The sequence below is a fragment of the Gopherus flavomarginatus genome, chromosome 1 (assembly GCF_025201925.1).
Source record: "Gopherus flavomarginatus isolate rGopFla2 chromosome 1, rGopFla2.mat.asm, whole genome shotgun sequence".
NCBI classification, from domain to species: domain Eukaryota; kingdom Metazoa; phylum Chordata; order Testudines; family Testudinidae; genus Gopherus; species Gopherus flavomarginatus.
Genome location: NC_066617.1, coordinates 1,248,203 through 1,271,992, shown reverse-complemented (window position 1 = coordinate 1,271,992; position 23,790 = coordinate 1,248,203). Strand labels below are relative to the sequence as shown.

The 23,790-nt window shown below is 49.8% G+C and overlaps 1 protein-coding gene across 1 annotated transcript in view; it reads right to left on the bottom strand.

The window, feature by feature from the left end:
* The window catches only part of SHANK3 (SH3 and multiple ankyrin repeat domains 3), a 673,138-nt gene that overhangs the window by 74,193 nt on the left and 575,155 nt on the right, over positions 1–23,790 (bottom strand). Inside the window, exon 17 of the mRNA XM_050953559.1 lies at positions 15,104–15,186. Coding sequence (XP_050809516.1) covers positions 15,104–15,186 — 83 coding nt within the window. The remainder of the gene's footprint in view (positions 1–15,103; positions 15,187–23,790) is intronic.

Sequence of the window (23,790 nt, the reverse complement as noted above, 5' to 3'; positions counted from 1 at the left end):
ACTCACTGGTAAAGATAAACACTAAAAGAAGTGTATTGACTACAAAAGATAGATTTTAAGTGATATTAAGTGATAGACAAAAAATCAGAGTTAAGTTGCCAAAATAAAATAAAATACAACCACGCAGTCTAAATTCTGAACCCTATTAGACTGGGCAACATCTAGATTAAGCAGCTTTTCTCACCCCACTGGATACTGCAGTCCATAGTATACAGATTTCATCCTTGAAATCTGGGCCAGTCCCCTCAGTTGGAGTCTTCAGAGTGTCCTTGTTGCTTGCAGCATAGGTGGGTGAAGGAGAAAGGCCAAGCCTGGGCCCCTTGTGTTCCGTTTTAGACCCTCAGTCCATGTGCTTGGAGAGCACACATCAAGGCATGTCTGGGGGCATTGCTGAGTGTCCAGACAAGGTTGAGCAATTCCTCTGCTGGGGCCTCATTCAGGTGAGTCATTGAATTGTAGCTCCCTTGCGGGACAATGGCTGTCGATGGGTTGATTGACACCCCGCCCGGGCGTTGGTTACTTTCCTTGCTGCTGCCGCCTTTGGGAAGCTAATGTCTGGCTGATTCCCCAACTTACAGCATGTTTTAGTGACAACCATACACCACCACCTCATAACTTTATGTGCATTAATGGGCCGCATTCTGAGTTCACCTCTGGGTCTGAGCTGGACGGTTCCAGCAGAGGGGTATGGATGGAATGGTGTGAGGCTGGTGGGGGTAGGTATAGGCAATGGTGCGGATCCCACGTGGGACAGTGTAGCCATGGGGCTGGGTTTGGTGGATACTGTGGGCCCCAGGAATAAGTGTACCACTGCAGCTGGACAAGTGGTGGACGCACTCGGGGGTCTGTGCTGCACCTGGGCACCGGGGAGAATGATGGCTCCTCCATGGAAAAACCCTCCAAATCTGAAGAGGCCTCTGGCAATGACAGGACTGGTGGTGCAGGCAGTCCAGTGGTTGCCGAATGCAGATCCTGGACCAGGAAGAGTGGTGCATCTGCCGGTGTAGGTGGTTGTGGACCTGAGAGAAGTGGGGAGAGCATGTATGGCAAGTTAAGGTGCATTGTCACAGGTTCAGCCTGTCTGGGTGTACAGGGCATGTCCTGCTGCCCACCAAATTGGTGGCAGGTGTGTGCAGAGTGGAGTGTGGGGACTCCTGCCAAGATGGAGGGGTGTGCCTCAGAGGGCTGCTGCGTAGCATGGTTGGTGTGGGAGTTGATGGTGCCCCAAAGGGGCAACAATCTACTCTAACTATAGGTACGTACACAACAAAGAAAACAACTAAACTAACTATACACAACGGATTTGAGTGCTCTCGTAAAAGCTACAAGCATGAGGAGAGAAGATTCCGACTATGACCATGTTGTAAGAGGGAACTTATAACCTCGCTTGGAGCATGCAAGACACGTGCAGTTCAACAGACACAGCTGCTGAAAACTTTCGGCTCTGGTGCATGGTGTGCATGCGCACCCACGTTTGGAATACAGATAGCAACCATCACTCGAAGAAGAACCAGGTAATGCAGGAGCACGCACAGAGATGGGTATGAGCATTGAGAAGCCAGTGAGCTGCTGATGCTGCTGGCTTAAGAGCCAGCCTGCTGACCTCTGCATCCAATCAGGTGGCATGGCTAATCTTGTTGAGGAACTTGATATCCCCTTGCTTGGCTATAGATCGTATAGAGGCTGGGGTTTGTCAGAGGGTTCATGCTGTCTCCAGCAAGGCTTCACTGATGGGAAGAGCAATGCTTCATGGGGCAGGAGTCTGCAAAATATTAAGGAAGCTGTGCAGGTTTTCTTGCTCACGTTCGGCATGTTCTCCTAGGGAAGTGGCACCCTCCTCATAAGGTCCTGGAAGACCCTGAAGTCCTCAAGGGGGCTGTGGCGGAAGATGTTGACTCTGGAGAAGACGATAAAATATGGTTGGAAACAATCAGGGGGTCCTTCACTACTTCTCTGTCCTCCATAGGGTCCAGTACAGTGGGTGGAGGGACGGTAGCAGAATTCTGGGTAGAGGTTTCCTGCACTAGGGGAGGAGGGGACTTCCTCCTACAGTGTGATTGTGGTGGAGAATGCCTTGGAGTAGCCCAAGACCAGTCAGGCCACAAAGGATATTGCATTGTCTGAGTCATCCAAGGTGGGGACACCATGCTTGAGCCTCTTTATAAGAAAACTAGACTTGGTCCATAACCTTAGTAGGAGGTCTGCAAGGATTGCTAAAAGACCTCAAGGGTGACATAGGGAGTGGTCCCTTTTGGGGTTCCTGGTGCTCTGGCTACAGGAGATACCTGGGGGTTCAACATAACTGAGGGCTGAGATGGTTGGAACACTGATCCAAGGATTGGTGCTGGCAGTACCAGCACAATGGGTTGGAGACACGGTACTGTCTCTCCAGATGACATAAAAGGTAGTGCCAAGTTTGTTGGCAATGCATCGGCAGCACCATGTGCTCCACCCCTGGAGGTCCAAGTGCTGGAGGAATCAACTAGGGGCAGAGCTCTTCTTGACCTGCTGCTCACAAACAGAGAAGAGTTAGTAGGGGAAGCAAAAGTGGATGGGAACCTGGGAGGCAGTGACCATGAGATGGTCGAGTTCAGGATCCTGATACAAGGAAGAAAGGAGAGCAGCAAAATACGGACCCTGGACTTCAGAAAAGCAGACTTTGACTCCCTCAGGGAGCTGATGGGCAGGATCCCCTGGGAAAATAACATGAGGGGGAAAGGAGTCCAGGAAAGTTGGCTGTATTTTAAAGAATCTTTATTAAGGTTGCAGAAACAAACCATCCCGATGTGTAGGAAGAATAGTTAATATGTCAGGGGACCAGCTTGGCTTAACAGTGAAATCCTTGCTGATCTTGAACGCTAAAAAGAAGCTTACAAGAAGTGGAAGATTGGACAAATGACCAGAGAGGAGTATAAAAATATTGCTCAGGCTGCAGGAGTGAAATCAGGAGGACAAATCACACTTGGAGTTGCAGCCAGCAAGAGATGTTAAGAGTAACAAGAAGGGTTTCTTCAGGTGTGTTAGCAACAAGAAGAAAGTGAAGGAAAGGGTGGGCCCCTTACTGAATGAGGGAGGCAACCTAGTGACAGAGGATGTGGAAAAAGCTAATGTACTCAATGATATTTTTGCCTCTATCTTCCTGAACAAGGTCAGCTCCCAGACTGCTGCACGGGGCAGCACAGCATGGGGAGGAGGTGACCAGCCTTCTGTGGAGAAAGAAGTGGTTCGGGTCTATTTAGAAAAACTGGACGAGCACAAGTCCATGTGGCCAGATGCGCTGCATCCAAGGGTGCTAAAGGAGTTGGCGGATGTGATTGCAGAGCCATTGGCCATTATCTCTGAAAACTCATGGCGACTGGGGGAGGTCCCGGATGACTAGAAAAAGGCTAATGTAGTGCCCATCTTTAAAAAAGGGAAGGAGGAGGATCCAGGGAACTACAGGCCAGTCAGCCTCACCTCAGTCCCTGGAAAAATCATGGAGCAGGTCCTCAAGGTATCAATTCTGAAGCACTTAGAGGAGAGGAACGTGATCAGGAACAGTCAGCATGGATTTACCAAGGGCAAGTCATGCCTGACTAACCTAATTGCCTTCTATGAGGAGATAACTGGCTCTGTGGATGAGAGGAAAGCAGTGGATGTGTTATTCCATGACTTTAGCAAAGCTTTTGATATGGTCTCCCACAGTATTCTTGCCAGCAAGTTAAAGACGTGTGGGCTGGATGAATGGACTATAAGGTGGATAGAAAGCTGGCTAGATCGTCGGGCTCAACAGGTAGTGATCAATGGCTCCATGTCTAGTTGGCAGCCGGTTTCAAGTAAAGTGGCCCAAAGGTTGGTCCTGGGGCTGGTTTTGTTCAATATCTTCATTAATGATCTGGAGGATGGCGTGGACTGCACTCTCAGCAAGTTTGCAGATGATACTACACTTGGAGGAGTGGTAGATACGCTGGAGGGTAGGGATAGGATACAGAGGGACCTAGACAAATTAGAAGACTGGGCCAAAAGAAACCTGATGAGGTTGAACAAGGACAAGTGCAGAGTCCGGCACTTAGGACAGAAGAATCCCATTCACTGTTACAGACTAGGGACCGACTGGCTAGGAAGCAGTTCTGCAGAAAAGGACCTAGGGGTTACAGTGGACGAGAAGCTGGATATGAGTCAATAGTGTGCCCTTGCTGCCAAGAAGGCTAACGGCATTTTGGGCTGTATAAGTAGGGGCATTGCCAGCAGATCGAGGGATGTGATCATTCCCCTCTATTCGACATTGGTGAGGCCTCACCTGGAGTACTGTGTGCAGTTCTGGGCCCCACACTACAAGAAGGATGTGGAAAAATTGGAAAGAGTCCAGCGGAGAGCAACAAAAATGATTAGGGGTCTGGAGCACATGACTTATGAGGAGAGGCTGAGGGAACTGGGATTGTTTAGTCTGCAGAAGAGAAGAATGAGGGGGGATTTGATAGCTGCTTTCAACTACCTGAAAGGGGGTTCCAAAGAGGATGGATCTAGACTGTTCTCAGTGGTGGCAGATGACAGAACAAGGAGTAATGGTCTCAATTTGCAGTGGGGGAGGGCTAGCCTGGATATTAGAAAAACTTTTTCACTAGAAGCGTGGTGAAGCACTGGAATTACCTAGGGAGGTGGTGGAATCTCCTTCCTTAGAGGTTTTTAAGGTCAGGCTTGACAAAGCCCTGGCTGGGATGATTTAGTTGGGAATTGGTCCTGCTCTGAGCAGGGGGTTGAACTAGATGATCTCCTGAGGTCCCTTCCAACCCTGATATTCTATGATTCTATGATTCCAGGGGTGCTGAAGATACCAAAGTTGTCTTAACAGGAGCTGATTTTAGCAAAGAGAGTCACCAAAGAGTCTCCAGTAGGGGAGACACCAAAGATTCCTGGCCAGCAAGGCCTGCAGTGGAGAAGGCATCCAAATAGGTAAGTATCTGTCAGTCGGCGCTGATAGTGACGTTAAGGTTGGAACAATGAAGATGGAGCCAGAAAGAGTGAAGACTCCGGCATCCATAGCTGGAGTCAAGAGTGTCGCCTCACATGGAGCTGGTGAAAGTCTAGATTTGTGGTGTCTCAAACGAGTACTGGAGGTCTTACTGGAAATCCTTTTTGGAGACTGAGGCTTTGAGCACTTATCATCAGAATGCTTGGAGCACTTCTGAGGCAGCTGCTGGTGAGGGAGAAGAGACATTTCTCATCTGACTTGTGCAGCCGGAGGAGCAATCCTTGTGGACTCACTACTTTGCGGTCAGGCCTCGGTTCCGAGATGTAATGCATCACCTCTTTCACAAGGGGAACTTTGGGGTAGAAATCCCTCTGTTTTTTTGTCCTGGTGAATAAGGAGGTGCAAATAGGGCATCTGTCCCAACATAGCCCTCGCCAAGGCAAACCCAGAAGCTCTTGTTCTTACTCATCACAGGGGAAGCAGCCCTGCATGCTGCACACTGCTGGAAATTTGGGGATTTTTTTCACAATAAATCCACCAGGTACGTATGACAAATACTATAAGTCAATTGGCCATACTACTGTAAACACGACTATCTGTAACTATGTACACGACAGGAACTTGGAAACTCTGGCCAACCAAAGCAAGTGCTACAGGGGCCTTCAACTCTCACCATGGATAGTAAGAAGGATGCGAGAGGGAGGCAGCGAATATGCCCTTTTTATGCCTTTATCTGAGAGCACTAGTGGTACTGCTGGCAAAACTCTTGGACGCGAGTGTACTGGGCACACAAACACCTGCAGTGGAGTATGTATGTGCACAATCACTCAAGAGAGAATGGTCATCTATAATTCTGGGTGTTAGTGCTGGCAGGAGACCTCCAGCATGTGGCGTTCAGACTGAAGCCCCCTATGGGCACAGAGCTGTTTTCCTGCACATTAGGACAGGGACTTTAGGGATGAGTCAGCCTGCTCCCCAATGGGAGGGACAGCTCAGTGGTTTCAGCGTTGACCTGCTAAACCCAGGGTTATGAGCTCAGTCCTTGAGGAGGCCACTTAGGGAAGTGGGGTAAAAATCTGCCTGGGGATTGGTCCTGCTTTGAGCAGGGAGCTGGACTAGATGATCTCCTGAGGTCCCTTCCAACCTTGATATTCTATGCTTTCCTAATGGAATTGGTCATCTGTAAGCAAACACCCTCTAGTACCCAACCTCGTGCCCTATCTGTTAGGACACTGATTCATGGTTATTTTCCTCCGTGCCGGCAGTGACTTGGGGCCTGTCTGTACGAACACTTAGTTTGTGGCAATCTGGGTGTAAAGTTACAGCGCCTGCAGTGCACTACGTATCTGCGTGGACCCTGCTGCCGCACCAGAAGTTCCCTAGGCCGCTTTGATCAAACTCGCTGTGAAACGGGGACAGATTCAAGTGCAGTAGGGAATTTTAAGTGCATGGAGGCAGGGTCCACACAGACACTTAGGGCATGTCACACTGAAATCAAATACCCATAGCACTGAATCTCAGAGCCTGGGCCAACTGATTTGGGCTCACAGGTCTTAGGCTGTGGGGCAAAAAACTGCAGTGTAGACATTTGGGCTCAGGCTGCAGCCCAGACTCTAAGACCTCAGACCTCCAGCCCAAGCCCAAACATCTACATTTAAACTATTAGCCCTGTGAGCCCCAGTCAGCTGAGCTGGACCAGCAGTGTCCGTGCGGCCAGTGTTTCACTGCAGTGTAACGAACCCTACGTGTGCAGCAAGCTATTGCAGGTACATGCACACCTCAGGGTGCTGGGAACTAAAGTTCATCCAGACAAGGCTTGGTTCCCTAGGGAGGTGGTGGAATCTCCTTCCTTAGAGGTTTTTAAGGCCCGGCTTGACAAAGCCCTGGCTGGGATGATTTAGTTGGTGTTGGTCCTGCTTTGAGCAGGTGTGGGACTCGATGACCTCCTGAGGTCCCTTCCAACCCTGATCTTCTATGATTTTATGATTCTAATGCCTTGGAAACAGGCAGTGTTATTTTTTTGACAGAGCGCCACTCCCTGTTGGCCCACTCAATCCTTCCTAAACAGATTATAACTATTGATTTTCACATTCCAATCATGGTGAACCATCCCACCAGGTTTCAGTAATACCAACTCGATCGAATTTATGCTACTAAATTAGCAATTCCAATTCTCGTTTGTTACCCAAGCTCCTAGCGTTGGTGTATCAGCAATTAAAGAATTTCTTCTCCTTATGTACTTTGGTATCTTGATTAATTTTGTTCTCAACATCTACATTTTGTGCTGCGTGCTCATTTGTTCTCTGTTTTCACTCTCCTCTTTTGTTATTAGTTCAATCCCCTTCTGACTACTCTAGCCAGTTGTCCTCGAGGAACTTGGTCCCCCTTTTACTGAGATGGAGACCACCTAAAGTATTCAGCTCTCTCTCCCCACAGAAGGGAAGCAGATGATCCATAAAACCAAAACCCTCTACCTTACACCACTTAACTCTGCAGTGTTCACTTCCAGAATCCTTTGCCTTCTATCTTCCTTCCCTCATGGGACAGGAAGGGGCTCCAAAAATTCATAGAACCGAAGGCCAGAAGGAACCATTGTGATAATCTAGTTTGACCTCCTGTATAGCACAAACCAGAGAACTTCCCCAAAATAATTCCTGGAGCAGAGCTTATAGAAAAAACAGCCAATCGTGATTTGAAAATTGCCATTGATGGAGAACTCATCACAGCATTTGGTAAATTGTTTCAATGATTAATTACACTCATTGTTAAAAATGTATGCTTTATTTCCAGTCTGACTAGGTCTGCTCCAAGTTCAAGCCATTGGATCCTGTTACACCTTTTTCTGCTGATCGAAGAGCCATTATTAAATATATGTTCACCATGTAAATACTCACAGACTGTAATCAAGTCAACCTCTTAATCTCTTTATCAAGATAAAAAGATCGAGCTCTTTGAGCCTATCACTGTCAGGCATATTTTCTAATCCTTTAATCATTCTCATGGCTCTTCTCTGACCCCACTGCAATTTATCAACATCATTCTTGAATTGTGGGCGCCAGAACAGGACCCAGGATTTCAGCGATGGTCACACAGTGCCAAAGACAGAAGTTGATTCTACTCCAACTTGAGATTCCCCTGTTTATGCATCCCATGCTTGTATTAGTTCTTTTGGACAGAGCATCACACTGAGAGCTCCTGTTCAGCTGTTCATTCACCCCAGCCCCCAAATCTTTGTCAGAGACATTGCTACCCAGTATAGAGTCCACCATCCTGTAAGTGTGGCCTTCTTTTCTTGTTCCTAGATTGTGCACATTTCCATTTAGCCGTATTAAAATGTATATTTATTGTTTGCTTGCACCCAGTTTACCAAGTGATCTAGATCGGTCTGAATGAGTGACCTGTTCTCTTCATTATTTACCACTCTCCAAGTTTTGTGTTATCTACAAACTTAATCAGTGATGATTTTGTTTTCTTCCATGTCATTGATAGAAATATGTTGGACTCCACTGGAAACACACCACTGAATGAAGATTTTCCCATTTACAATTACATTCTGTGATCTATCAGTTAGCCAGTTTTAGTCCATTAATGTGTGACATGTAAATGTCATATTATTATGCTTTTTAATGTCAATATGTCGTGCGGTACCAAGTCAAACTCCTTACAGAAGTCTAAGTATATTACATCACCATTACTACCTTTGTCTACCAAATTTATAACCTCATCAAAAAGATCAAATTAGTTTGAGAGGATCTATTTTCCATACACCCATGTTGATTTGCAGTAAGTACATTATCCTCTGTTAATTCTTTATTAATCAAGTCCCATACCAGCCACTTCATTATCTTGTCTGGGATTGATGACAGGCATATAATTCCCCAGGTCATCTCATCTTCCCTTTTTAAAAAATTGACTCAACATTCACTTTCTTCCAGTCTTCTGGAACTTCCCTGGTATTGCAAACATATTGAAAATCAACATTAATGGTCCAGTGAGCTTCTCCACTGGCTCTTTTAAAACTCTTGGATGCAAGCTATCTGAACCTCCTGATTTCAAAATGTCTAACTTTAGTAGCTTCTGTTTAACATCTTATTAGTGGAATGGAAAGAGTGTGTCATCACCACATGATGAGACTATATCATCTAATTTCCTCCCAAATAGAGAACAGAAATATTTATTGAACCCGTCTGCCTTTTTCTGTATTATTATTGATAATTCTGCCACTTCCATCTAATAATGGATCAACAGTATTGTCAGGAATTCTTTTGGTCCTAATATATTTAAAAAACTCCTTCTTATTGTCCTTAACTCTGCTGGCTACAGCTTTCTCCTTGTGTCTTTTTGCTTCCCCCTTATCCAATTTTCTACAATTCCTAACTTCTGAATTATAGTAATTGCTATCAACCTTCTCCTTCTTCCATATACATACACACACACACACACACACACTTGGTGCTTTAACAGGGCCAATTTCACAGAACTGAAAAAAATGAGCCAGATCAGCTAAGAGGAAGAATGTAATCAGAAAAATGTGAATGATAATTGGGAATTATACTATTAAAGCACCAAGTTTATATATAACTAGTCTGGACTTTAATCTACTTGCACATTATAAATATGACCAAGTCATGGTTAAGACTGTGAGTCTGTCACAGTGGTCATGGATGTCGTGACTTTCCGAGACCTCTGGGATTTCTGCAGTTGCTGCAGTAGGTGTGGCTGGCTTCAGGGACTGCTAGAGCAAAACGGTCCCAGGTCAACCCCCAAAGCAGATAAGATTTAGTCAGAGGTATTTTTAGTACAAGTCATGGACTGTCAGGGGCCATAAACAAAAGTTTATGGCCTCTGACCTGTCCATGACCTGTACTAAAAATATCCCTGACTAAATCCTTGCCTTAGTCATGATCATTTGTACCTAATCTACCATTAATTTTTAGTCCTGTGATCAGGTCCTCTTTATCCGTTAAGACAAGGTCTAACAAAGGATTCCCTTATGCTGGCGGCAACACTTTCTGAGTTAAGAAATTGTCACCTGTAATGTTTAGAAATTCCCAGGGTGTTTTACTACTGGCACCATGAGACCTCCAGCATGTGTCACTCAAACTGAAATCCCCCATGAAGATCATTTGGACATTCTGGGGAGTGGCCATGCCCCTTGGCAGTGCCATCCACATAAATCCTTAAATCCAGACCCCCAGCACTGAATTCAGTCAGCACAGAAAGACAGAGGATCTCAACATCAACCCAGATATCTAGGGATGGCTTATGCTGGGCACAGAACCATTTGGGCAAGTGGTTCTCCAAAGCTGATGCTGGTTGCACAGTAACCAGCAGAGCCAACTGGGTTTGACGAGCCTCCCTTGGTCAGAAGAGGTCTGAGGTGGCCCTTGTGATCATTGCAGGTCTGTACAAAGCCCACAACACAGAGGCACCCTTGCCTGGCTTCTCACTCACGTTTTGTGTTTCTTTGCTGTAAAAGGCAAGCTGACTGACACACTACACATACACAACAAGAGGCTCCAGTGGGGTAAAAGAAAAACACATGAGGGAGGCCAAGAATGTAAGTGAATGAATTCTGAGCCCACTGCACCTTCGGCCATCGCCCAAGGCAAGTCCCCCTTTCACCCTCGAGCTCTGCAGGAAAAGAGGAGGAAGGGGAGGCGAGTAGCTCTAATGAACTTTGCTCTCTAGAAGATTCCAAGTTGGTGCACTGGGACAAACTTACCTGAAATGTGGGATGATGCAGACCCCACCCTGGGCAGAGTGGTTCTGTGGGAGAGGAGAGCGTCTCTTGCCTCGGGCGAGGTATATCCTATGAGCTAGAGGTGTGATTTCTTCTGCTCGCGTACACTCATTGAGCTAGTGTGGGTATAAAGAGCAGTGTCGCTGCAGTGCCATGGCTTAGCCATGCCAAGTAGAAACCCACCTGAAACTGCTGGGTGTATAGTTGGCATGGCTAAGCCGTGCCTCTGCTGCTGCTACCCCTGCTACCGTGGATACGCTGCTATTTGTACTTGCACTAGCCTGATGACAGCTAGTGTGAGCATGAGTACATGAGCAGGGAAATCATACCCCTCACCATCACTCTAAACATAGCCCCAGAAATGTCTGGAATCAGCTGTGCCTATCAGCCTCCTAGGGCAGGCACTGAAACTAGCACGTCCATCTCCTCAGGCATGAGGGGAATTCTTGGCCTCAGCCTAGAAGAGGTGGTGGTGTGGAGGAAGAGGGGATATGTCATTTTCACATCTCCAAAGTCCACATCTTCCACTGTGAAGATCAGAGAGTTGCATCCCGCCACCAGGTGATGACTGAGCCTAGAATGACCTAGTATAGTCTAAAAGTTGCCATGGAAGCCGTGAGATACAGAGAAAATGCACAGAAGAGTTTGAGTTGGTGAGAACAACTGAACTCATTCGGAGCAATTCATCTCAATTCCAAAAACAGATCAGATAAATCACCAGGCAGGAGAGGAATCTCAGGGACCAGGGTGCTTACCCTGTAACTAAGACAACTCCAGTGTTTATTTCATTCTAGGACTCATATACTAAGGGAGACCACATTGAGGGTGGGGTGCCCGATACAGGTGAGGACAGACAAAGTATGCATGGTCACACCCACTCCGAACTGGTTCCACTACCTCTCTGGACAAAGGCTCAAAGACAAAGCAGGGCCAGAAGCATGAACTAAAGAAGTTCCAGGAAGGTCAAGTGTCTCAGTCACCATTAAATTGAGGATGGTGGTGAATTTACAAAAACCAACTGTATGCTAATACCATGAGCTGCAGGTATGAGTCTTATTCCCGTTGTCCCAGAATTCTGATCACAAATGAGACCAGGGGATTCCACCTGGACTACTGCTGATGACTGGATTTCTTAAGCTGCTATTTCACAGTTCTTTGAATATTTCTATATTGCTAGTGCATCTACTCCCTGCACTGGGAAGTGCTACTTCATCACTGTGGCTATGCATCATGCAGCCCCGCAAAGAGTGTAACCCCCAAAACAGGACATCAAGTACCAAACTTTAAGCCTCTTCCACACAAACGATGAAGATGACAAAAGACAGAGGTCAGTGGGTTAGGAGGGGATGGCGTAACGAAATAAGGCGTATCTATCACTGAAGTACCACAACATCTCACAATCTGTAACAGATTTATCCTACATCACCCTGTGAGGTTGGAAAGTTCAGTCATCTCAGAGTACAGAAAGGCTCACAGAGACTTGCTCATGGCCAGACAGGAAGTCTGTGACGAAGGAAGGAGTTAATTATTTTGGGGAAGCTCGATGGCCTGTGATATAGAGGATCACAATGGTCCCTTGTGGCCTTGGAATCTGTGAATTATGGTTCCAGAGTCCCCGACTAGCATCCTAACCACGGCACCATCCTTTCCTTTGACTCTGCAGTGGATGCACCACATTAGAGATATGTCTTCCATTTGTGCTTTGTTTACTTCTCAATAATTAGTTTGGTGCAAGTGTGTGGCTCGGCATCGGACATACAACACTGGGATTTGAAGAGAAGGATATTGTGTGGCCTGTAGTTATTCCAGGCACAGAGGAGAGTAAGGGAAGGTGGAAGTGCTCATGGTAGATGGAGGCAAGTGGAGTTGCTAGAGTGCAGGTCCTGGGCCAGGATGCAGCAAGTGATGAGAGAGGAGAGGCAGGCAAGGGCAGAGCTGGGCTGAGATCTGACAGTAAGGAAAAAGAGTTTGAATCTGAGACTGGTAGAGCCAATGAAGGGACTTGAAATAGGAAGAGGGCAGATGACAGGTTCAGAGAGGCAGGACAAGAAGAGGAGTTCAGCAACTGCATTTGGAAGACAAACAGGAACAGGATCAGCCCCAGATCCCAGCTCCAACCAGACTCGGGACCAGCTGCTTCATAGGAAAGTACAAAAACCGCATAGGGAATAACCTGCTGAGTGGGGCTGCTTCTCCCCCAACCAAGTCAGCTAGTGGCTGTGGCCTGCCTTCAAGCATGGGGGCTCATAACCCATCTGGTTTTTTCACTCTGATTCACCTAGCTGGGGATGTTTTCACTATTCATCTAACTGCCGAGCCCTCGTTTAGATGGCAAAGTCCCTGAGGCAGGGCCCACCTGTTCCTGTATGTCTACCTAGCACCTGGTCCAAGGACGTGCCAAATCAATAATAAAGTTATGGCTGCTGTGGGGTGAACAGACATCAGTGCCTTGTCTGTGCGTGCCATTACTCTGGGAGCGGGAAACACCCTTTAAGCTCATTGTGATAACTTTGGGCACAGGAAGGGATGGGGGCTTTTCTATGTTTTCTACGGTCACATAAACAGGTGGGAGGGGTGAGCGGGTTATCCAGAAAGATGGAGCCTGCAGCCCAGGCTGGGTGACACCAGGGCCTGGGCAAGGCTCCTGGGAGTGGGAAAGGAGGAGGAGTGGATTGGGGCATGTTGCAGAGGAAGAAGCAGGTTTGGCAGTAGCTTTAAGCAGGGGAAGGTAAAGGAGAGAGAGGGATCAAGGATGACTCCTGGATTAACAGTTTGTGACTATGGGAGGGTGATGGGTTCCCAAGTGAGCCAATCCTCACCTCACTAATCAGAGACCTTCACCCCTACAAGGCCTGCCCTCAAAGCTACCTTCAGCCCATGACCCTCCAGAGCCATATGCTTCCCCCTGGCCTCTGACAGCAGTGTTGTGGTCCCTAGAGTCATACAGATGCTAAGCCATATTTATACCAAAAATCCCACAAAGACTCATTTGGCTGCAGAGCCCCATAGCCAAATGCCCATTGTCTAATCTGCCTGGAGTCTCTTCCACCAGCTATCAGCAGACACAAGAAAATACAGAGCATACAAACTTGAGGAGAGGAAACAGAGAAAGCCTGAGAGAATAGGAGAAAAGCTGGTCATTATGGGAGTAACCCCGCACCATGACAACTGAACCCATGAGAAAGGGAGATGTCATGCTGAGGGCGGGAAAGTTTCATTACACAATTTGCAGACTAGCAGATGTGAGTAGGGGACACACACACACACACACACAAATACAAATGTACTGAGAGACACACCCACTTGCACACAAAACCCTTCTGTGATACATGCAGAAAAAGGCAATCAATGAATGCTATGAGGAAATCACTTGTGGGGCTCCAACCCAAATCAAAAGGGTCTCCATCCACAGCAAGGTCTCAAAAAAGAGCAGATCTCCTACGCAAAGCTGGCAGCCACTCTCCAAGCCTTCCCTATAGGTACCATGTCTCCTGTGCAGCAAGAGGGGACACAGACAGACATCACTGTGGCTATGTTCTCCCATACTGATCTGATCCCTCAGTACACTTCAGTGCTGGGTCTGCCCCAGTCTTCAACCTGAGATTGCTGGAAAAATGACCCTCTAACCTAGGAGTCCCCTGCCTTCCACATGCTTGCAGCTCAGGGCTAACGCTGGTTATTCAATGCCAATATATGAGCTCAATCACGCTCCGTCCCAGAGGGATTCTTTCTGGTAACAATTCCTAGCAATGTGAACCACAATAGCTACCGCGTGGGCCAGATGCACTGGCAGCGTGAGACGCGGAATTCCCCAAGACGGTGTGTGGGGATTGGAAATGTCCCCTTGATGCCGGCAGGGGAGACCCTGATCAGGCAGGGCTGGGGGTGTGGTGACAGCACAGTACCACAAGTAGCTGCCTCAGAACAGGGGCATCACCAGCATGATCCTTCTCCCCAGCTTGGAGTTATGCCCCAACCCAGCCAGGGATTGTAGTAACCGGGCTCCAAATTCACAGTCAACATGGGGGCCTGGGACTGCACACGGGCCCTGCTCTGAGGGGCTCCCAGTCTGAATCACGCATGCACAGAGCACAGGGCATGCACACTATCCACATGCAATAGCTGAAGGGAAGCTCCTTGGCATGCAGAGCTTCAGACACAGTGCAGAGTCAATCAGAGAACTACCAGTCAGTGCAAACGCCAGCCATAGACAATGCACATCAACAGAGTTAAACTCTAATGTGCCTGGGCACGAGACATGGGGCGGGAGAGCCCCTGGAGAGCCCTGCTGGACAGGGGCCCACGGGCTGGCAATGTGTAATGTCAGTGCAGCCAGCCAGAGCAGGGCCCTGTAGACACGGACCCTCCCCTCCCAGCCCCAGCCCCGAGTGAAACAAAACAGCCCTTACCTTTGGCCCCTCGCAACACAAACCCGAATCCCTCATGCTCCCTCTTCTGCAGCACGGCCGTCTTCTCCTCGATGATGTAGTCACTGGGCAGGAAAGAGCACAAGAGAATGATGCTAGGGTTAGATTTCAGCACCATGCTGCCAGGCGCAGGTGGCCTCTCTGCCTTTCACACGGAGACCTCTTCAGAGCAACCATCGCTCTCAGCACGGAGCTGGGCACAGTCTCTCTCCCTCCCTCCCTTGCCCACTGTCAGAACAAAAAGGCGAATGCTCGTTTCCCTCCCTGAGTGGGTAGGGGTCAGCCCTGGCCGCCTGGCTCTCCCTTCTGCCCACAGATCCCCCTCTCAGTCACCTGCATGTGTTTGCAGAGAGCTTACTGATCCCACACTGGGCTTCCCTTTACATGATGCCCTTAGCATGGAACTGAAGAGTGGGGCGCCCGAGCAGAGGAGTTGCCGGGGGAGGCAGCCAGCCAGCCATCAGGGAGGATTCTCTCTGAGACTTTCCTACTGGCTCTTGGGGGGAAAAATCAGGAGCCTGACAAAAGGGAAGGTGGCTCTTTAGTAAGTTTCCTGGGAGAGAGAATGACAGAGTTTATCTCCTCATCCTGATGCTCTGATCTTCTGTTAAAATCCCCCCCCCGTTGCTAAGTAACGGGCTGTCATTAGGGGAAAAAAGGGGGGGTGCTCATTTCATTGTCCTGTTCTAACAAAGCTGCTCTCTCCGTCCTCAATGGCAGCTAGATGAGAAGAATGAAGAAATATCCAGTGATAAGGAGAGGGAATCAAACGCGAAGCTCTGAACCGACCCCAAGCCTTAGCGACCCTTTCAACAGAAAAATGTCTACACATTTTCAGAGAGCTGGGAGGGGGGCTGGAAAGGGGAAGGGGGGAGGGAAGAAACAGAGAAAGATTCTCTCAGCGAACGAGCTTATAAATGCAGCTCTGTAAATCCCTCCCAGCAGAGCCGCATGTCTGACATCAGAGTGGAATTAATCAGAGATCTCAGTGCTTCTCAGCAGCACAGCGCAGGAGTTTTACACACCAAAGGCACAGCAAGAGGGCAGGGAATGTGCCAGCCCCAAATCCACAACTACATGTGTGTAGCCATTCAGGCTGATACACCCCGAGTGCAGCAACAGAGAAACAAAGAGCCAAAGCATCCAGGCACTGCCTGGAGAAGTAAACCTCCCGGGACATGTCCGTGTGGTTCCTGTGCACCAGAGGGAAAGGGGAGTGCTACAGACAGACACCTGTGCAAGACAGACAGAGTGTACACGCGCACACACACACACACTGCAGTAGAAACTCCCTCAACACACCCAGATGCATGCGCTGCATACAGAGACACACACCCCTGAACATACACACACTACACAGAGTGCTGGATCGGTGTGCTGCTGCCCGCTACTGCCTGGACTGAGTATCACAGCTGATCAAGGATTTCCCAGTTTGCCGACTCAGCGTGTGGAATTGCTCCGCTGTCGCCAGGTTCGTAAATCACCGCCATCACAGCAGGAGCCGTGTGCCAGAGTCAGAGTAAGAAGAGAGCTATCTTTCTGGACTGAAAAGGGGGTGGGTTCCAAGTGCTACACTTCAAGGTGCATGCAGTGGCCACTTAGCTGGTACTGTGGCAATAGCATCTGCCCAGCCATAAGCCACTGCAGACCAGTGTTTGAATTAGTAGGTGGCCCTTTATATTCTGCACTGAGTGTAGCCAAACCTGCCAGCAGCGTGGGTGTGCTCGTAGACACCCCTTAATGGAGGGGACACAACTTCAGGTTCCTGCTAGAATCACCAGATACTAATAAATACAACCACTAACAAAGGTAAATACACAGAGTTGCATAAACACCTCTCAGGTTTCAGAGTAGGAGCCATGTTAGTCCGTATCTGCAAAAAGAGCAGGAGCAATTGTGGCACCTTAGAGACTAACAAATTTATTTGAGCGTAAACTTTCATGGGCTACGGCCCCACTTCATCAGATGCATGCAGTGAAAATACAGTAGGAAGATCTATATACACACAGAGAACATGAAACAATGGGTGTTTCGTGGGTGTAATGACCCATCCAGTCACAGTCTTTATTCAAGTACACAAAGTAAAACTATTTCCCCATGTTTATTACCCCCAACTTCTTGTCAACTGCTGCAAATGGACCATTTTCATTATCACTACAAAAAGATTTTTTCTCTCCTGCTGATAATCGCTCACCTTAACTGATCACTCTCCTTAGACTGTGTATGGTAACACCCATTGTTTCATGTTCTCTGTGTATATATATATATATCTTCCTACCGTATTTTCCACTGTATGCATCCGATGAAGTGGGGCTGTAGCCCACAAAAGCTTATGCTCAAATAAATTTGTTAGTCTCTAAGGTGCCACAAGTGCCCCTGTTCTATAAACACCTGTTTCCCAAACCACAGGAGGGATAAGTACTGAAAAAAAAAATAAAGTGACCGATGTGGGGAAGGAATCTGCTGTTTTCACTGCCATTTGTTTGGGAAGAGCTACAGAACATACTTGAGTCTCCAATACAGAGCTGATCAGACCTGATTACACTGGTACCCTCTGGCTCGTTATGTTCAGCTCATTGCCCTGGATCGTTTCTCATCTAGGCAATTTGGCTCCATCTGCATTTGGATACCATGATTCTGAGTAGAGCCCTGCGCAGATACAAAACTGTATCCACATCTGATCTGCAATCTGGATACATGGTCAGCAGGTCTCTGCAGATTCGCAGGGCTCAAATGCTAAGAACGGTGTAAATACAGATTGGGTCTGATTTACACCTTGTGGAACCTTTTGACTATTCTGATGTGAAACAACTTTGGATGCATCACTGAAGAGCTGCTTATCTACAAGTGCTGAACTATAAACACAAACTGTCAGGCAGGAGGAGGGGCCAGAAGTTGTTTTTAATCCATCTGTGAGTGTCCAGGATGTGGACAAACTTATTCAAATCTGAGAAAAAGTTTTCTACAGAGGAACTATATCGTATTCATTTCTCCTGGGAGACCTAGGAGCTCTTACAGTGTGCTGGGCACGGATACCTTCACGGGCTGGAATGATGATGCAGCTACACGAGCTGTGGAAATGTCCTTACTGTCAGAAGGAACCACCAGAAATAAAAGGGCTTTACAAGCGTATTTTTCAATCCTCTCTGCTAGCTGAGTCAGTGGAGCAGCTGTCTCCGCTCGCTGGAGAAACACTTGGGTTCTGAAGCAGAAGTCCACACATTTGATTCCCATGCTGCCGGTATATAGTTAGATGGAGCCATGGATTGCCACACACAGACACACACACACATACACACACGCCAGGAAAATGCAGGCACTGTAGCTATGTAAGAGATACAGAGGTGTGTGGCATGTTATAAAGGGCTTGTCTACATCACAAAGTTGCAGCGCTGGTGAGGGGGTTACAGCGCTGCAACTTAGGAGGTGTACACATCTGCAGGGCATCACCAGCGCTGCAACTCCCTGTTTGCAGCGCTGGCCGTACTCCCGTTTTGTCTCGGGTATAGAGGATCCAGCGCTGGTGATCCAGCGCTGGTAATCAAGTGTAGACACTTACCAGCACTTTTCTTGACCTCCGTGGAATAAGCAGGTATCGCAGCATACCTGAGGAAGCCTCTCTGGTAATCAAGCAGGTCTCCTTCCCCGGTTTGCTCTCGCGTTCCCCGAACCCCCGTGCAAGCAGGTCTCCTTCCCCGGTTTGCTCTCGCGTTCCCCGAACCCCCGAGCAAGCAGGTCTCCTTCCCTGCGGTTTGCAGGGGGGTTCGGGGAACGCGAGAGCAAACCGCGGGGAAGCAGGTCTCCTTCCCCGCGGTTTGCTCTCGCGTTCCCCGAACCCCCGTGCAAGCAGGTCTCCTTCCCCGGTTTGCTCTCGCGTTCCCCAAACCCCCGTGCAAGCAGGTCTCCTTCCCCGGTTTGCTCTCGCGTTCCCCGAACCCCCCTTGAAGCCGCCCAACAGCGCTGCAGTGTGGCCACATCTAACACCACTTGCAGCGCTGGTTGCTGTAAGTGTGGCCACTCTGCAGCGCTGGCCCTATACAGCTGTACTAATACAGCTGTAACAACCAGCGCTGCAAAATTGTAGATGTAGACATACCCAAAGACACCCCTAGGAATTCCGTAGGATTGATGAGTAGGGGCAGTACCGCTACTGTAGCTCCAGGAGTCCCTGTCATGGACTCGCACTCCCATGCTAGCTTACAAGTGAAGACGAGAGACACCGGCTGGCCACAGACTGATGGGGGAGCACAAGGAGACGCTGCTGGCAGCATGGCAGGCAGTGGCCTAACTGCTGTCAGATTTTTGCAGGGATCCTGGCAAAGGAGAGTAGTGAGGAGGGTTTGGAAGGTGCATGATGAGGTGGCATTGCTGAAGTTTAAGGGGAGCACTCCCCAGGCACAAGGGGCAGCAGGGAGAAAACAGGCCACAGATTTTACAGACCAACAATTTTTTGGGTTTTTTATCCCTGCATTTGTAAGGTAAGGTGCCATATTTATGGATCCAGTGATGCAGGCCTCAGCTAGAGCAAACACATGACTAATAACATTATGAGTTATAAGCCAGAAGTGCCCAAACATGCTGCGCACAGCACATACACACAAGACACCGTTCCTACCCTCTGAAGGCAGATGTGTCACCCAGTGAGAGCCGCAGTGAATGAGGATGGGTGGATGAGGATCACAAACAAATCCCTCTAGGGCACTGATTCGACCCCCATTCCTGTAGTGCCTGAGAACTCCTCACACTTTAAAGTATTTATCCTTCCAACGCTCTGTGAGGCCAGGCAGTGCTGTTACCCAGGAGCAGGGGGCAGGTATGGGGTAGATTCACAAAGGGGACTTAGATGTTGCAGGGCCTGACTATGCCGTGCTCTTCTGGCCAGAGGAATTCACAGCCCCGAGCTAGGCCCCGGGGCTCCCCCCTCACGGTATGGGGAGTGTTAGGTGCCTAAGAAAGAGTCTCAGAAGCCAGTGAGCTGAGCGAGGAGGCACCCAAGCCAGCCAGGAGTGAAATGCAGGAGAAAGGCATGGGGCTGAGAGCCCAAATCCACAAAGGTACAGAAGCTCCCAGGGATCTGGGCCGGTGGAGGGAGGCACTGATCCCCACCCCTCCCCTGGAGTTAGGGCAGCCCTGTCACAGGAAAAATGAGCGAAAGACCTGCCCCATTACAGCCCACAGTTCTGTGGCCGGGCTCTCCCCTGCTCTGGGAAGACCGGTTTTCAAATCCCCTCCAGACTCATTTGGAGAAGAGACTTAAGCCCAGGTCTCCCCCCTTCTAAGCAAGTGCCTGAACCCCCAGGCAGGGCGGGGGTGGGGGTAGTGTGGGTGGGGCTGAGTTTTGCCTGTGGAAGCTGTCCCAGTGTGTAAGTAATTAAATGGAGGGCAGATTTGAACACTGGTTTCCCATACCCCAGCTGAATGCCCTAATGACTGGGTTGCTGTGTATTCTGGAGGACACACAAAGAGCCAGTCCCCACCATTCTGACCGGCTTGCCCCAGTGATCTCTGAGGTGGGTTAGACCTGCCCTGAGCGCACCGACTGGATCAGCTCCCCAGGCAGTATGAGTGGACGTCAGGGCTTGAGTATCATGCCAGGGCTTGGGTGTGAGTGCAAGTTCTCACTAGGTCATTAGCTGTGCAACGGCATCAAGACTTAGGTGGCTTTGCACGTCTACAAGTGGAAACTGAGGTCTCTCTGCGGATGTCGGCACCCCAGGCTAGGCAGAAGCTGAGTGGTGGGTTTGTGAATGTCAGTGATGTTGCACTAAGGAGGCAGTTATGCACCTATGGTCCTTTATGAATCTGCCCCAAGGCACACAGAAAGTCTGGGGCAGATCAGGACTTTGGCAAAGGTACGAAGAGGCTAGCAGCCTGCCCACTGCACCAATCATCCCCTCCTAAGTGAAATCAAGTGGTTACTTACCTTTCAAAAAGACGGTTACTCACCTTTGTAACTGTTGTTCTTCGAGATGTGTTGCTCACATCCATTCCAGTTAGGTGTGCGCGCCGCGCGTGCACGTTCGTCGGAAACTTTTTACCCTAGCAACTCCAGTGGGCCGGCAGGTCGCCCCCTGGAGTGGCGCCGCCATGGCGCCCAATATATATCCCTGCCGGCCCACCCGCTCCTCAGTTCCTTCTTGCCGGCGACTCCGACAGTGGGGAAGGAGGGCGGGTGTGGAATGGATGTGAGCAACACATCTCGAAGAACAACAGTTACAAAGGTGAGTAACCGTCTTTTCTTCTTCGAGTGATTGCTCACATCCATTCCAGTTAGGTGAATCCCAAGCCATACCTAGGCGGTGGGGTCGGAGTGAGAAGTCGCGGCATGGAGCACAGCAGATCCGAAGGCCGCATCCTCTCTAGACTGCTGGACCAGGGCGTAGTGGGACGCGAAGGTGTGGACCGATGACCAGGTCGCTGCCCGACAGATTTCCTGGATGGGCACACGGGCGAGGAAAGCCAGCGACGACGCCTGCGCCCTGGTAGAATGCGCAGTCACACGGCCCGTAGGGACGTGGGCCAAGTCATAGCAGGTCCTGATGCAGGACGTTACCCAAGAGGATAACCTCTGGGAGGAGATAGGAAGCCCTTTCATGCGGTCCGCTACTGCCACGAAAAGCTGGGGGGATTTGCGGAAGGGCTTGGTCCTCTCCACGTAGAACGCGAGAGCCCTACGGACATCAAGCGAGTGGAGCTGCTGCTCCCTGCCTGAGGAGTGAGGTTTCGGGAAAAAAACCGGGAGGAATATCTCTTGGTTGACGTGGAAGGCTGAGACCACCTTGGGGAGAAAAGCAGGGTGTGGTCTCAGCTGCACCTTGTCCTTGTGGAAGACCGTGTATGGGGGGTCTACCACAAGAGCCCGGAGTTCCGACACCCGTCTAGCTGAGGTGATAGCTACTAGAAAGGCCGTCTTCCAAGAGAGATAAAGCAGGGAGCAAGTAGCTAACGGCTCAAAGGGGGCCCCCATGAGTCGGGACAACACCAGGTTAAGATCCCAGGTTGGAGCAGGGGGACGGACGTTAGGGTATAAACGTTCCAGCCCCTTAAGGAATCTAGACACCGTCGGGTGGGAAAAAACAGAGTGACCATCCGCACCCGGGTGAAAGGTGGAGATAGCCGCTAGGTGGACTCGTAACGACGATATGGCCAGACCTTGCCCTTTGAGGGACCAAATGTAGTCTAAGATGTTGGCTACTGAAACTTCCATAGGGCGGAGATTTCTCTCCACGCACCAATAGGAGAAGCGCTTCCATTTGGCCAAATATGTCGCCCTTGTGGACGGCTTTCTGCTGCCCAAGAGCACCTCCCTCACCGGCGTGGAACAGCGCAGCTCAGAGCCAGTCAGCCACGCAGGAGCCACGCCGCTAGGTGCAGCGACTGCAGGTCCGGGTGACAGAGGGTCCCGTGCTCCTGGGTAATCAGGTCCGGATGAAGGGGCAGGGGAACTGGGTCGGCTATGGCCAGGTCCAGCAGCATGGGGTACCAGTGCTGTCTGGGCCACGCCGGGGCTACCATGATCACATGAGCCCTGTCCCTGCGCACCTTCAGAAGGACCCTGTGGACCAACGGGAATGGGGGAAATGCATAGTACAGGTGGGTCGACCACTGGATGAGGAAGGCATCCGCTATCGACCCGGGTTCCCTGCCCTGAAAGGAGCAGAACGCTTGGCACTTCCTGTTCCCCTTGGCCGCGAAGAGGTCCACCCGGGGATAACCCCACCTCCGGAAGATGGAGAGGGCGACGTCCGGGCGAAGGGACCACTCGTGTGACAGGAAGGATCTGCTCAATCGATCCGCCAGCGTGTTCCGTACTCCGGGGAGGAAGGAAGCCATGAGGTGAATGGAGTGGGCTACACAAAAGTCCCAGAGTCGTATCGCCTCGTGGCACAGGGAGGAGGATCTGGTGCCGCCCTGCTTGTTGATATAATACATGGTCGTCGTGTTGTCGGTGAACACCGCGACACAACGACCCTGGAGCTGATGACAGAACGTTTGACAAGCAAGACGGACCGCTCTCAACTCCCGCATGTTGATGTGTAGCCCCACCTCCTCCTGGGACCACAGGCCCTGCGTCCTCAGGGTCCCTGCGTGGGCCCCCCAGCCGAGATCTGAGGCATCTGTTGTTAGGGACACCGAGGGCTGAGATGGGTGGAAGGGGAGACCCGCACACAACACTGACTGGTCCAGCCACCAGCTGAGAGAATCTAAGACCCTCTGGGGGATCGTGATTAACATATCTAGTGGCTGTCTTGTCGGCCTGTAATGACTGATGAGCCACAACTGGAGTGGCCTCATGCGGAGCCGAGCGTAATTGGTCACGAAAGTACAGGCCGCCATGTGGCCTAACAGGGTTAGACACGTCCTCACTGACGTCAGGGGGGCTGTCTGTAGTCGTTGCACGATTGCCGACAAGGCCTGGAACCGCTGCAATGGCAGCAAGGCCCTGCCCACAGTGGCGTCCAGGACGGCCCCGATGAATTCCACCCTTTGTGTGGGGGCCAGGGTGGACTTGTCTGTGTTCACCAAGAGGCCCAGAGTGGCGAACATGTCGGTGATCACACGGACATGGTTGCAGACTTGTTGTTCCGACGTGCCCCGAATCAACCAATCGTCTAGATACGGGAACACGTGGATACGACTGCGCCGAAGCTGCGCCACAACAACTGCCA